Below are 16,614 nucleotides of genomic sequence, written 5' to 3' on the forward strand. Positions count from 1 at the left end.
TAGAAGATATGGTACACGGTGACATATGTAGGATGATTTGTATAATATTAGAGGGTGGCAGTGGACCCCAGTGGCCTACGCTCATGCCTGCCATTCTGTCACTGAAGAGACAATCCCTTGAATCTAGAAGACTTGTGTTCTTCCTGACTTTCCTTCTAAAAATGGCTGTATTCCTGGGAGGGGGTCCCCCAGTGAGTGATTACCAACCAACCTCTAAGAAGATGTTTCCATGGCCAGAAGCTGTCTTTTCTAGGGTCTCTAGGGAAGCAGATGGGTGTGCCTGGGAAGGATGGAAAAAGAGGTCTCAGAAGATGGGAGCAGGGGCTGAGATGGGAAATGATACATTAGGAAGTAACCAGAGCTTGAGGCAGTCTCTTCCTCTTGTCTCTTTCCTCCTGTTCACCCCAGGAACTGCCACCTTCCCCTCTTTGCTGCCAGGTACCTTCCATCTGAGGCTCTCTCCTTCAGAATCCACTAACAACCTGGCAGCAGATTTTTCTTTCACCTCGTGTTCATATTCCACTGGGGGGGAAAAACTCATTGGAGTGTTCTAAGGACCTTTACTATTGTTATTATTTTTTAGAAAAGAGAACATAACTCGAAAAAAAAACATCATTGCAGAGAGTTACAGGATGAAAATAATTCTTAAGTCTATCATGGGCAGCCTTTGGGAGAGGTTCGCTCACAAACTCTGATACTCTGTGGGGCCCTTCGCCTCTCGTAGCAAGTTGATTGCTGTCCCCAGGTCTCACTGTTCCTTGTGCATGATTCTACTGTTCTCTTGTAGTGCCTGTCTGGCTGTTTATATGACTGCCTCCCACCAGTTACTTTAGGATGGGACCATGTCTTCTTATTCTTTGTATGCACAGCACCTGAGACCAACACAAGAATGAATCAATAAATGAAAATCAAAGGTCTATCTTTCTTAGCTCTTGTCATTCTTTTTCTACTCTCCACTGTATTACTGAGACTAGTGAGTCCCAGTCACCTAGATTCAGACCCTCTATTTTTACTTCTGCTCCACAGAGAAAAAGCCAAGTGTTCATGGTGACGAATGTGGGTGATGCTATTTTTACAAAAGACTTCAATGTACTTCTCTTACTTGCATCTTTCTTCCCTGGGAAACACTAACAACAACTTTAGTCTTGACTTAACCTCATTTCAATTCAGTAGTATCTTCCTTCTTAGGACAGTTATTCATAAAGTATGTTCTATGACAGTGGCCTAGTTTTAACCAATATCATTTCCATATATATTCAGTCACTCAAAAATCATAGTAGGACAATAATAAGCATTAAAAGGAAGAGCAATTTTTCTGTTTTGTGGATCCTAAGCTGTAGTCTTAATGCCAATTCCCTAATGATATATAATATGTCTCTGATAATATAATAATCATAATAATAACTAATGTATATTTAGCATTTACTGTGTCCCAACAATCTTACTGATTTGGCATCATATTTTTATAATTTTCCATGTTGAGGAGATGATAAGTCTGTGACATAAGGAGGTTAAACATTTTGCAGGTCATGCAACTTCATAATAGGTGAGGTAAATTGGGAAAAAATCTTTTTGTTTCAGGAATCGCATCAGTTTAATTTCAGCTCTGTTCTTGCTTTCTATTTTATTTTCTTATATGAGAATTAATGTACTTTTGTCTCCCAGACTTATCCTGCTTATTACAGGATAAATACTTATGCTCACCTTTCCAGTTTGTGGTATTTAGACATATTTGAAAGAGTGTTTATGAAAGAAATATTTGGACTTAAGTTTTACATTGTAGCATTGGAGTCTATTCTATGACAGCTACCAAGAGCTACAAATCCGTCATATAATAGTCTTATGTAGAGAATACAAAGTCCTGGTATTTTCCTTCTTATTAGACATATCACACCTTGTTGAGCCATTTGAACAACCATTCCCACTGCTGAGGCCCCAACGCTGCAAAAGACACCCCAGAACTATTTCAAATGTGTGGATACAAAATGCCATTGAAACTCTGCCAAATTCTTCTGCCTTTTGAATTTTAAAAATGATTCTGATATTTAATGCAAGATGTACTACCAAGTACACAGCCATTTCTCTGTGAGCCAGCAAAATGTATTGTTCTTGTTTGAGACTATGTAGATATGTATGAGCAAAGGAAAGAGAGAAAAGTTATATAAAACCAAATGTTCTTCTCTTTTCTTTTAATATCTATATGGCCAAAACTAGATATTCAAAACAATGTTTACTTGGCGTGGTGACTTTTTTCTTAGCACATCTTTAATTCAAGATGTCCATAGAACATTCTCCTCTAGTAACTCAAATTTTGTTCTGGCAAAAAACACTTCGTTCAAGATTCCTACATGCTGCTAAAATGGAACCACTTCCCAAAGAATTTTCACAATTGTAGACAAATTGGATATCCTTAATGTCATTCATCTTTTGTCTGACTTACACTTTGGATGAGTGGCAGATGGAAATTCAACAGGGTAGACGAGACATCCCAGCAGTAATGGCCCCTTTGATTCTAGAGAAACCTCTGGCAAACTCATCTGGCCCAGGAATATGTATTCTTTTCCCAGATGTTTTGCTAACATTGTAGGGAGCCCAAAGAGATGCTGAACCCAAAGAGATAAGAGGTTTCTGTCTGTTCACAGGTTAACTCCACTATCCCCAAAACAAGAGTAATGTATGTGATCACTTCTAAATTCAAGGCTTCACACAACTGCACAATCTAATAGTAAGGGCCATGAAGTCAATCATTATAATTTTACTCAAACACCTTATATTTCTGAGTGTAAATCTTAAGTAGTAAACCAGAAAGTTTCTTTTCACTTATGCATTCATTAATGTAACTAACAAATGTTAAGAGCATAATACGTGCTACTTGCTATGACACGCTGGGGATAAATGATAAGATAAAGGGAGATGAGATGCCCTTTGTAAAAATGTGTTGTATTAAAATTAACTTTCTCTGCCCTTTTCTCTCGAATATTATGAACAAATGGAGGGTGGGAGCCACATCTTATTCATCTGTATATCCCCAACCTCTAGGACAATGCCAATAAATTTTTATTGAGTGACTAAATGAGGGATACATACGAGCAAAATAATTTTCAGATAAAAATTATGACAGAGGCATGTTGTGGACGCAGAGGGAAGGAAGCAATTCTCTCAGTTCATTAAGCCATCAAAAATGTGTGAGAAAGAGCAGTTAGAATGCTGTGCCTCTGCTTATCAAAAATGCTCACCAAATGTTTTTTGTAAAACATGTTAGTAAAAGAAGAGCTTCTGATTTTAGTACTCTTACATAGAGAAATAATTTTTCCTGCCTGTTCAAGAAAGCATTGGTCAGAATTCAAATCTCACTTTCGGGGACTTGCAATTTACCATGGGATTTTGTAACCTTAAGCAGGAAAATCTCTTGACAATTCTGCGAAAATTTCCATTCTGTTCTGAGCTGAGCCTAGCACCCCAGAACTATCAGTACCTATTTGTTGTTTTTCCTTCTTGTCAAAGGCAGATTTTCCCTTCCCTGCAACTTTTCCCTACAAATAATATCTTCTTAGTTTAAAGAAATCAGTTTGTCTCTTTATGAGGTTATAGAAAACCCAGCCCAGACTAAAGCAGTTACTCACTTTTTTTTATGACAAGTCAAACTTTGAGGTAATCTGTGTTTGTAAGACAGACACTCAACAGATCACCATATATATTTAAACCAAAGGGTTAGTGCTTTCCTCTTTCCATTTTCAATCAGTTGCCCCTTAGGAAAATTTGAAAATTCTAAGAGTGAGAAAAAGTATAAAGGAAATAAGAGAGTTAAACATTAATTTATGAAGCTATTTCAGTTTGTACCTTTGATAAGTTACATATGTTAACCTGTTTCTCATAATTACCTTGTTAGGTGTTAATTAAATACCAGTATACAATTTAATTGGGTATTTTTGGATGTCAAGCCAAAACGAGAAAGTTTATATAGGCAAAAGTTCCAGTATAATTGGCTTAGAAAAACCAATATATTCCATTATGCCAAAATACAGGAGCAGAAAACATGAGTAAAGTATGCATTATGCATTATGCATTGTGTTCACTCTCTGCATGAAAGGGGAAAACATTACAATAAGTAAAATTTTATTATTTTATTTTTAAAATAAAATTATTCTTTCAATTAAAAAATGCGCTTATGGTAAATTTTTAGGCTTTTACTGTGTCTTTTACACTACTAAAGAATCAACTGCACTGGCAGCTTTAATTCACAAAGAAAGGCTTAGGTGGTCGTGTCATTCATTACAGACTCCTAAGGCCCGTCCCACCCCTAAAAGTCTGTGGTTCTAACATATGCACACTGTGATGCATCCAGTCTCTCAAACCCCTCTGGATTTGTTACATCTTTTTGAGGTGGGAATCAGAACTGCACATGAAATTGAAGGCGTGCAGATATAGCTTTTCAAAAAGCAAGGAAAGAATGTAGACTTTTTTTATGCTCCTCCTGGTGCTGCCCCATTCCCAGGCTGTGTGACCTGCAGCATTAGGGACAATCTGTGGCTTTGATCCTCAGCACACACTAGCAGGTCCGCTTCCTGAGTGGTGGGTGACAGGCAACGTTCCATAGGTGCAGTTTTTCTACCTTACTCTAGAGGCATCGCCATGGACTTACTCACTCTGGAACAATATGCTGCTTTCCTGCTGATTTGCACAAGACCTGGGAGCTTCCTGTTATCCACCCCCATGAGCTTGTCTTTCCACTTTCTAGACACTTAAGAGATTTCACTGACTGTTTGTAAATCAAACTGGTCGCAACTGATGACGATTCCTGATGAACATAGCTCTTACATTTCTCCATTTGGGGTGTACCAACTTCTCCCTAAACCTTGCTTCCTGAGTCAATGCCAGTTCTTTTTTCACAACAAAATAGGGACCCTGGTCCCAAGGTGACTTTGTGTAAGCAATGGCTTTTGGTACAGAACCTGGTTGAAGGCCTTTTAAAATATATCTTTCTCTTTTCCCTTCTTCATCCTGTTTTATGTGCTGAAAATGTCCTTTTAAAAAGATCCATTTGTATTCACCATCTAGGGGATGAACACGCTTGAAGCTCTGATTGGGGGGAGGGGCAAGGGCAATATACGCAACCTAAACTTTAGTACCCCCATAATATGCTGAAATAAAAAAAATAAAAAATAAAATAAAATTTAATGAAAGAAATAAAAAAGAAAAGCTCTGTTTGTATTTAAGTCTTTGGTGCCTCCATTCTCTGTTGTAGAGTCAGTCATCTCTGCTTACTCCTTGAACTCCTTAAAGATTTATCCAGTGCCTCGGGTGAGCAAGGTCTGAACTCACCCAGTCTTGGTGTGCTTACCATGACCTAAATCCCTGCATACCCCCAAGTCCTTCTTCATGACAAGGGTCACATTTGCAGTCTGGCACAGTAGCTTGCACAGCAATAGATTCCAGTGGATTAATTTCACCCTTGAGTTCTTGTAAAACTCATTCATCTGCCCTCCACTTGGTGATTTATCTAGATATATTGTGTCAATTTGGCAGAGTAGCTTTGATACAACCAATGTTGGATTTAATATCATCAATCTTCCATTTCCAGGAACAATACAGGACTGGCGATCTCCCTGTGATCTTCTTCATTAAAACCTGAGGTCTAATCACCTGTGAGCTCTCATTTCATCCTTCAGAGTATGCACCATTCCCAAGTCAGCTGTGGTCAATTCTCTCCTTTGAGTTAAATTATTCTCTCTGATTCGTTGAAAGGAACTTGTATTACTCCTGAAGCCTCATAATGCTTTGCATTTTGAAGACTGAATTATTGCTATATTAGTCCTAATATTCCATGCCTTGTGGACTTTTCTGTTCTCATTATTTGAACCATGTTACAGTTTAGGAAAAGAAGCCAGTTACTTCCTGAATTCAGATGTTTGATACTTCCATTTACCTGTGCAATTGAGAATGCAGGGGACAGGAATAATTTTGAATAAGGTGGTTTTCACAAAATCACTGAATTTATATTATTGCCACCTGCTCTAAAATTAGTGAACAACTTACAGAGTGACCATTACAAATTCTGGGGGTACCTATTATAATGACTAATACCCATTCCTTAATATAAGAAATTTATAGATCACTAACTCTGTGTGAAACAAAGTGCTCAGCACTGGGAATTCAACTGATTCAGAAGGTATCATCTCTGCTCAAATTCAATCACATTGCAAACACGTAAATAAACAAATTGAGGTCACTCAGTGTGTCAGGTGCCACATAATAGGTAAAAGTGAAGGGAAGAGTCATTGCCTGGATATGAACATCCAGGAGAAAAGTTGTTTTCAGAGCAGGGTGAATGATGATATTGAGCAACGTGTTAGCAAATGAGTGTGAGGGTGGTAGGCAGACTATGGTGGGAAGGGTAGGGGCCAGAAGGCATTGAACAGTGTGACTGGCATGCAGTACAACAACAGAAATGGTAGCAGATGAGACTAGAGGAGATCTCTACGTATACCATGAGAAAAAGTTAGAACCTCCTCATCCTGTGGGCAAAAGGAGGTAAGGGGGTTTTAAACAATGAAATAATACGGTCAAATTTGTATATGAGTGTGCAAGCAGAGAGGTCATTTTAGAGCTTATTGCAGTGTCAAAGCAAGAGCTGACAAAAGCAACAACAGTGGGAATGGAAAGATGGGAATTAATTCAACATACACTGAAGAGGTTATGTTTGCATCCCTCAAACATTAGTTCAAAGCAGTAGTGAATTTAGGAAGAGCAGGAAACTCAGGGTGACCCCCGATCCAGGATTCATTTTTGGATAACTAGGTATATGGTGGTTCTAACAACCAGAAGAGGGAATATAGGGGAAGAGTAAGTTAGTATTAGGGTTAATCTGAGTATTATGGAAAAGCTCTGTAAAAATAATGAATTCTATTTTGCACACACTTGGTTTGACATGAGGTATGCAAGTGGATATTTCCGATAAATGATTGCATAAGTCTGGTGCTCAGGCTTTAAAATATAAATGAGAGAGTTGCTAGCATAAGGTTCAGTCAATTTTGCATTCTGGCTAGCTATATTTCAGGTATTATGCTAAGAATGACAGCAACAAAGATAAATAACAAATGACCCCTCTCTGAAGTCTAGTAAGGAACAAAACCACAATTATTTATTGTATCTTATTCTAATATATCAGGCATATGAATTTTATTCCTATAAATGATTTATTCTGTATACTAAAGCCTTGTCAATTCAGATTTTACTTGCCTTTCGGTCACATTATTATTTTAAATAACTCTTTTGATCATTCCTAAGAGAGCAACTATCAAAGAAATGAATTATTAACATGATATGCTTTCTGATTCTAAGTATATAAGAATAAATAGTTTATTCTAGCTGATACAAATAATTTAGCTAAAACATTATACTTCTTACAGTATGCCCTTTATATCACATTCTGTGAAGGACAGTTTTACTATAATTCCTGAATCAATGAAGATCTGGCAGCGCCTGTGTCATTTGGGTAGAAAGAGAATCATTCAAACAGAGCTCTTACTTTCCCCCCTTTAAAATTCCAGCTCTCTTTGAAAAGTAAATTTATCACATAAGCAGAGTTGGCTTGTGGGTAGGAAATAATGGTTGGAAAAAAATGTGTGATGAAAAGTCCCAAGAGTTACCCTAACCTCAAATTCAGGAATTCTCTTTTAAACAAAATGATGTTTCTGAAGCCTTATTTAAATATATTACATCGAGACTGTGGAATTATCATGCACAAAATTATTTTATGAAGCCCAAAGTGAAAAGCATGTATCAGCCCATGTTTTGAGCAAGTGACATATACAAAGATGATTATATAGAGAAGATCCTGATGTCTCTTGAGGAAAAGGAAACATTGAATAGACAATTTTTCAGAAATGTGCATTGAATTGTATTCACAACCTTTTCTAAAATGGACGTGTTCACATAATGTCTACAGCTATGTACCCTGTGATTTCTACAGAATAGAAAATGTCAAACCTTGTTATTGGAAGTGCTCCAAATGACATCATGTTTCTTTTTTCTATTGTCATTAAACAGGGAAGGCCATGGTAAAATTTCAGTATTTGCTGTCAAAATGGCTTTAGCCACATTGTGTGGAGGGAAGATCATGGACAAATTAAGATGTAAGTTGTTATTCCTTGTGTCTCTCTTTGCCTGTCCCTCCTCAGTACCACATCTTTCTCTTCCCCGTTGCTATTAACACCATGTTTCCCTGCGCATTTGTGTCTTTCCTCATTTTGTGAGAGGTGTTTGAAATACAAACTTCATTGATCTATGGATTTTGTCATAAAGATGTTTTCATATTAGACACATGTTAATGAAATCAATGTTTCCCTCTTCTTATAACCTGCTGAGCATCACCAACTAAACTCGGTCTGATATTAAAGTAAGATCGGCATCCTTTCCGGTTCATTGTAGCGTATTCCCTCACAGGTGGTTCATGATCACAGGGACACAAAGGCCATCTTGGGCACCTTTCCCCTTTAGATATTCTAAAACCAAAGCTCCTGGCACATTTTCTCATTCTTCTCAGCCAGTGCTATTCAAATCCCTGGGAACTCCAAAGGTTCCAAAGCAACATTGCCAGGCCACAGGCATAGGAATTGCATACACACAGTATAGACAGAACTAACTGGATGCCAATAAAAACACGATAGCTGGAGTACATTGAGTGACTATGAGCTTTTATGTACATTTTGTCTCTATGGTAGAGCATTTTGACCAATGCCCAGTGAAAATTGTTTGTTTTAGGCAAAGAGGCTGAGACTCAGAGAGTTAAATTAAATCACACAGCTAAGATGGCACCAGGATTTAAACCCTGAGTCTTTTTCCTACACCACTGGTTCTCAGATTTTAGTATGCATCAGAATCACCTGAAGGGCTTAATAAAACATAAATTTATGGGTCCCACCCCAGAATTTCTGACTCAGTCACCCTAGAGTGGGGGTAGGGAACAAGGATGTTTATTTTTAACTAGTTTAAGATGATGTTGATGCTGCTGTTTAAGTGAAAAATGTCCACTTAACCCTATCTCTTCCCCTAAATATCGTGAGTCTGGGTTATAATGCTGTATTAGAAAGGGCCCTGCCATGGGAATTGGGAGTTCCAGAGTATAAGCCCGGCGGTGTGACTAATTGGCTGAGTGACCCTGTGGACATTTACTTCACTTCTTTAGTCCTCAGCTTCCCTCTGAATCCCAAATGTAGGGATTTCATTAGCTACCTGTACAGTCACTCCTAGCTGCAGCCACTGTGCACAACTCACAGGTATGAAGCTCACCTGCTGTTTGTGAGCTTCTGAGTGATATTTCTTGCTTCTTGATACACTGAGAGGAAAAGAATGAAGTAAGACACAGATGAAAACCCTTTATTCCTTTGAATTTCCCCCAGACTTGCTCCAGAGAAGAGTTATTTCATTGGACCAAAGCCCCAGGTAACGACACAGCTTCCCTCACTTCCAGAGGCTTCCTTTTGTGGAATAGCCCAATGCAGCCAGGATTCACAGAAGCCCAGCCAGACCTCGGGAGGCTCAGTGTAATTCTCCTTCATGAGCCTGAAAGATATAGAAAATAAAAAACTATCGGTCGGGCGCGGTGGCTCACGCCTGTAATCCTAGCACTCTGGGAGGCCGAGGCGGGAGGATCACTCGAGGTCAGGAGTTCAAGACCAGCCTGAGCAAGAGCGAGACCCCGTCTCTACTAAAAATAGAAAGAAATTATCTGGCCAACTAAAATATATATATAGAAAAAATTAGCCGGGCATGGTGGCGCATGCCTGTAGTCCCAGCTACTCGGGAGGCTGAGGCAGGAGGATTGCTTAACCCCAGGAGTTTGAGGTTGCTGTGAGCTAGGCTGACGCCACGGCACTCACTCTACCCCAGGCAACAAAGCGAGACTCTGTCTCAAAAAGAAAAAAAAAAACTATCTACCTCAGTGCTTGGTTGAAAGATAATAGCTAAGTTAGATGGTGCTGGAACCAATGGCCTTTAAAAAAAAAAAAAAATAGCTTCACAGGAGTTTGAGGCCAGCCTGGGCAACATAATGAGGCCCTTTCTCTACAAAAATAAATAAATAAATAAGAAAATAAGTCAAGCTTGCTGACATGTACCTGTAGTTCCAACTACTCTGGAGGCTGAGGCGGGAGGATGACTTCAGCCCAGGAGTTCGAGGCTGCAGTGAACCATGATTATGCTACTGCACTCCAGCCTTTAGAGACTCTGTCTCAAAAAAATAAAATAAAATAATAATAATAATAATAATTAGCTTCAGAGTAATCCAGGAGGCATTTTCTTCAGGGCTAAGCTGGGAAGAGAAAGGTTAGCAAAATGAACCAAGGCAGATAAAGAAAGTCCCAAGGGCTTTGCCTGCTGAGCTCACGTCACAATTGGCCATTCATGATGAGGACATTAGATCTTGAGAAAGATTTCCAAATACTTATTGAATATATTAATAGGTACCTGCATACAAGAGTCCCATATTAAAATAAGCTTGAGGGAAACTGAGAAAACCAGCCTTATGCACTTCAGAGCTCCTCCAAGCCTTTCACGCGTACCAGGTTAGTTCTGAGCCCTCACGGTCCCAGGTGGTTGCATCTTTCCACCCAGCTTTCCTCTGTGGCAGATTTCATCCTCCTTCTGTGGGCGACACAGGGTGCAGCAGTCTCAAGAGCCACATCTCACTCCAGAGGTCTCCTAGCCCTTAAGTCTCATTGCCCAGGGTGGCATCACAGCCCAATTACTACACCAATTACTGGTAAGAGGAAAGGCAAGATGGGGATGGTCATAGAGCCACTTTCTCCTCCTGGGCTAGGAAGGGCTGCTTCTTTCCCTTGGCCCAGGAACAAATTTGGGACCAACACAGATGAAGGAAATGTCTGCTGGGTAAGAAGGAACTAGCAATGTCAGCACGGTTACAAAGCTGAAGATATAATTAAATTTTTGACCACATCGTTGCCGGCTGTCAAAACCCTTGCAGTTCTCTTGCAGGTCCAGGAGTTCAAAGCACACAATGTAACTGCTACAGTGCTTTCTCCTCACCCCATCCCAGCACCCTTCAAAAGACACACTCAGTGAGCAAAGCATACATGCTCTCCAGTGGGCAAAGTCAGTCCTCTCAGTGCAGTGAAATAAGCAACAAATGCATGAGTCTCACTGGAGGTGAACTAAGTCCTCCGGTCTGCAAGAACAAGCTTCACAATTTCACAAAGTCTGTAGAAAAACAGCTAGTGTGACCCCAGTATATCCCATCTCCCCCTTCAAGAGCCATAGAGCTGAATCACAGTCTCCAGTGTCACTCTTTGCATAGTTAATCCCAGGGAGATGGTTTTAGTGGTTTCTGAATAACTTGGTTGAAGACAATTTGACCAAAAACAATTTAGCTAAAAGCATTTCATCGGAAGAATCTCTCCAGAATGTTATTTGGTCAAAAATGAATATCCTGGCTGGGCCCCTGTAGTCCCAGCTACTCGGGAGAGTCAGGCAGGAGGATCTCTTGAGCCCAGGAGTGTGGGGTTGCTGTGAGCTATGATGATGCCACTGCACTCTAGCCTGGGCAACAAAGTGAGACCTTGTGTCAAAAAAAAAATAATATCCTTAGTCATCATTATTTCTAGTTTCAATGATAATTATTGACTGAATGAGCAAAAATGGGCAAATCTACCCACAAAATCTACCTACATACAGCAGTGACTTCCCCTTGATGAGTGGGATTGTGGGTGTTTTTATAGTCTTCTTTTGCTGGCTTTCATTTTAATGATAAAACAGGCAAGGTTGTGATTTTCTGCATTGCTTTTGTGATAAGAAAAAGTAAAATGAAGGGATATGGAAGTTTTCAGGGTTTGAGGGTTTTGTTTTCCCCTTCTTTAAATTTTTCTGATTCACTTTAAGCCAGTATGCCAGCTGTGCTTGTTTGGCAATTTTTCTATTTTTGTGCATAGGGATGAAGGATATTTAGTTTGTTCCCACTAGTCCCTTATTGTTAGAGAGCACAGAGCAAGAATAATTGCCTGGAAATAAATTAGAAATTTTAAATACAAAAAAGGAGAAAGCAACAGAAAATTTGAAGCTGATGTTTTTTTGTAAATGCTTTAAAATGCATTAAAAGGGACAACAATCCCATGTTGTACCACAATTTCTAGTAATCAGGGCCACCAACAACTAGTATGAGGGGTGTTCATTGTGCAAGTCCGGAGAGCAGCCTGGATACAGCCTAGGATATGAAGGGCGCCCCCTGCAGTTGTGGGCCATAGCAACCTAAATGTAAACTGACCTAATATACCACTTTACTTCTCTGTCAGATTGCTCCTGGCCTAATTATAAACTGTTGTTTTAATGGGTTGGAACACTTGTTTATACTTCTGTCTCAGGACTCCTGGATAGTCATAAGGATCTTAAGGATGTCTAAATTCAGTGCTCTAAGGCTGGTATGTCATGTGCTTTGGGGAGGATTTGTTTTATTTTGTTTAAAAGACTAGTATTATGGCAAACACCCTGTATTTATTGAGTTTCTATTACTGAACTGGTTGTTCTGCCCCCAAGCTGACCCCCAGGGTAATGTTTCTAACGCACTGCCCTGCTTTAAATTTTTCAGTATCTCCCTCCACATTTCTGAACACTATCTAAGCTCTTCAGTAGAATTCAGTTATAAAAAAAAGAATGAAATCCTGTCATTCGTGGCAACATGGATGAATCTGGAGGACATTATGTTAAGTGAAACAAGTCGGGCACAGAAAGATAAACACTGCGTGTTTTCATTCATATGTGGGAGCTAATCAAAACTGAGCTCAAAAAATTAGAGAGTAGATTGTGGTTGTTAGAGGCTGGGAAGAGTAGAGGGAGGGGAGGATAAGGTAGAGGCTAGTTAACAGGTAGAGGCTGGTTAAATTACAGCTAGATAGGAGGAATAAGTTATAGTGTTCTATAACACTGTAGGGTGACTATAGTTATTAATTTATCATATATTTTCAAAAAGCCTGAAGAGAGGTTTTTGAATGTTCCCAACACAAAGAAATGATAAATGTTCGAGGTGATGGATGTGCTAATTACCCTGACATGATCATTACACATTGTCTACATGTATTGAAATATCACTCTGTATTCCATACATATGTACAATTAGTACATGTCAGCTAAAAATAAAAGGAAAAAAATTATATATTAATAAAAGAAAGGAAATGCAAACAGGAATAAATCAATAAATAGATGCCTTAATAGAACTTTCAAGGCTCTTCATATCTCAGCCTCACCTCCCACCATGCCTTTATGTGCACCCAAATCCCCTGCCACAGTGGACTCATTGAAGACACTGGAGTATACCATGCTTGCATTCATCTCCCTGTGTATATCCCGATCCTATTTCCTAACACCCACCCCCTCATCTGTGCCTGACTAGCCCCTGATTGTCCTTTGTACCCAGCCCAGAAGTCCCCTCTGTGGGAAATCTTCCCTGACCCACTCCTCCTTCTGGGAACCTGCTCTCTGAGGTCCTGCTGCATCCTATATACCTACTGTTCCAGTGCTCACACCACAGTGTTACAACATATGATGCTCTATGATGCATCGTGTAAGCACCCCTCTATTACCCTCAGTAGACTGGGACTTCCCAAAGGGCAAGAACTACATCCTGATTTATCTGTATATTCATTGCTTAGCATACTTTCACACGTTTAGCATGTGCTAAGCTAATGTTATTTGAATGAATCAATGAATATAAATCCTTCTAAAGTATCTGTCATTACATAGTACTGTAGGAAATACAAATGTGGTTTAGAATATGATCTGGAACCTTATAGAAAAATCTCACTGGAGAGACAAAGCCTAAACATATGAAGTAGATGACAGGATAATGCAATATGAAATTAATAGTAGAAAGAGCTAACATTTCTGTCCTGTGTTCTACCTGCCAAGCACTATTCTGACTGGTTCATTCTATTATTAATAACTGATTTAATCCTTGAAATAACCCTCTGTTATGTTAACATATAATAATATATACGCACATATTATAGGCATATTACTTCTCTCTGTGTGTAGGCAGAGGGCCCAAAGCTAAGGTACAAACACATATCATTTTGATAGCTTCCTTACAGTCCCTTCATGTCTCTTTAAAAACCTGAATGGCCATTAACAGCCACTTCCTTTAATCCCAGCAATCTAGCCCTACTTTGGCTAGTGCTTAACAGATCTTCATCAACACAAATGAGTTTAATACTAGTTTCAGGTTTGTGAAGGGTCACTCTTGATACTCTTTCTGGCTTTTGCTCTAGGTAGAGAGGTTGTCTAAATTCTTTCAGTGGGAGATTTAAAAAGCCCAGGCTACTTTCCAAAACATGCCGTGACCTAGAAAGTCAGAGCCCAGAAGATAATTTTGCTGACCGTGTTTCACCAAGCGACCTGCCCAGAACAAACAAGATGGCAGCTCTCATAAGAAAGTCAGTTAACTCTTCCTGGGTTTCTTTTTCTCCCTTTCAGTTGAAATTCTTGCGTTTCTGTGTTTGGAATTACATAACAATTTTTTACTGTTGGAAACTTCTGTTTTGTTTGTTTGTATTTGTCTAGTAATAATGGAACATAAAAGATAAAATTCACCAAGTAAACAACGTTGTGGAGGTGGACAAGAACATTAATTTTTTTGCTCAGATAGAATTTCCATAACCTCATGATTAATAAACCATTTGAAACATAGTAGAAATCCTTTATAACTGGAGTATTTAATAAAAATAAGAGTCAATTCACATCCTCAAAACATAATCCAATAAAAGCCTGCGATATGCTTAATATCTGACTTCAGTGTAAAAACAATGTCCTCAAATTACATTTTGACCTTGAAAAATTAAACCCAAAATGAATAGAGGTAGCGCATTGCACTCACAACAGTTTATCCCAGCAGCTGTGCTGGCCTAGTGACAATCTAGTTAGCACGGTGATAAACTATATAATAGCAAACCCTTTCATTCCAGTAGTGATTTCCACAGAAGAATTTCAAAGTACCTTGGGAAATTATGCCATTAATATTCATTAAGTGTACATGGTGGCAGTAACTGAAGAACAGAGGTTCAGTGAAGTCACAGGTTCTTCGGAGAATTATCCAGGACCCTGTTTCTACCTCACTGATCCCCCACAAGGCTAGGCTTTCTCTTCACTACATGAATCAAAAGATTCTTCCTTGTAAATCAAGTGCCTTCTACCCAGAATGCTGTGATTTATAGAAAGTTTTCTGCTTCTGTAGGAAGTTAATCAAATGTTTGTCATTATACCTTTATCCTCACTGTGTCCTTCATTTTTCAAGTATCTGAAAACAAAATCCAAGTTTTCGTGATAATATAGATGGGTAAATTGCTAGCTATTAATAGATAAGTAGATACACGCACACCCCAACTTTGTAGTACAATTTTCATTGTGTTACAAATGAGGTTAGCATATTTCTCATAGGTACAAAAATGCCTCCTATTGAGTTATATATGAATTGATAATTGACCTCAAAGCAAAAACATGACATCCTCTGTCTTACCAAAGTATGTTAATTTTACCCAAATTACTTGTTAATGCCATGCGTCAGAATCATCTACAAAAGGACAACCAAGAAAACACCATACCAGGAATGTTTAAGTGTAAAAATTAGCTTTTATATTATTCTTTCATAAAAAATAATATATTTATTCTGCCACATTTTTTGGTTCTTTTTTGGCACATATGTTGAACAGAAACAGTGGAGAATGTTCATGTGATGAATAAATATATTTCCTTTTCCTTCCATTAGATATTTTCTCAATGATTTCTGACTCCAGTGGAGTGATGGTTTATGGACGGTATGACCAATTCCTTCGGGAAGTTCTCAAACTACCCACGGCAGTTTTTGAAGGTCCTTCATTTGGTTACACAGAACAGTCAGCTAGATCCTGTTTTTCCCAACAGGTAGGGGAAAAACTTGTTTAAGGAAATATCTCTCAAACAATGGTTGCTCCCCTTCTAGATGTCCTTTCAAGTCACAGAAAATGTAACCACATGTTATATTACTTCACTCTGTGACTTATTTTAATAATAATGTTGAAATCAACCGTATAGAAAGTTTGCTATTTAGTATTATGAGAAAAGACAAAAATTGTAAATATCTGTTGACAATAAAAGATTAATTAAGGGGTACCAAAAGAGTTGATCAGTGAATTACAAGGACTAGTGTCGGGGGGAGTGTAGGCCTTAAAAAGACACTATACCTCTTTAGGATGGATTTCTTATTTAAAAATATAAAACTATCTCATCCACTTTGATATTCTAGTTCAAAATTTGAAATGAAATAGTGATTTTTGCATATAAATATGTAATTTTTGTTATTCATATTATTATAGTACATATATTAAGATAGCATTCTTATTTTTGTCATTTTGAAAGAAACTTAATAGATTATACTTACATATATAACAATTCTTTTTCTATATCAAAAAGGACCAGGATAGTGAGACAGAGGCAGACTAAATTGAAAGGAATGATGTATAAAAAAAGAAAAGAAGAAAATTTTTTTTAATTTAGATTGTTCTCTAACAGGATTCCCTCCTAATCTTTTATGACAACAAGAACCATTCACATTAACCACTAAATATTTAGTACTTA

At 38.4% G+C, this 16,614-nt stretch overlaps 1 protein-coding gene across 28 annotated transcripts in view; it reads left to right on the forward strand.

Moving 5' to 3' along the window:
* Nucleotides 1-16,614, forward strand: part of DTNA (dystrobrevin alpha) — a 339,927-nt gene that overhangs the window by 251,205 nt on the left and 72,108 nt on the right. For all 28 annotated transcript variants that reach the window (XR_006729289.1, XM_045527842.1, XM_045527844.1 and 25 more), the window contains 2 exons: nt 8,050-8,135; nt 15,767-15,921. Coding sequence is in view for 27 of the 28 variants with exons in the window: in XM_045527842.1 (XP_045383798.1) it covers nt 8,050-8,135; nt 15,767-15,921 (241 nt within the window). In the remaining variant the exon portion in view is untranslated. The remainder of the gene's footprint in view (nt 1-8,049; nt 8,136-15,766; nt 15,922-16,614) is intronic.

The sequence above is a fragment of the Lemur catta genome, chromosome 16 (genome assembly GCF_020740605.2).
Source record: "Lemur catta isolate mLemCat1 chromosome 16, mLemCat1.pri, whole genome shotgun sequence".
NCBI lineage: Eukaryota > Metazoa > Chordata > Mammalia > Primates > Lemuridae > Lemur > Lemur catta.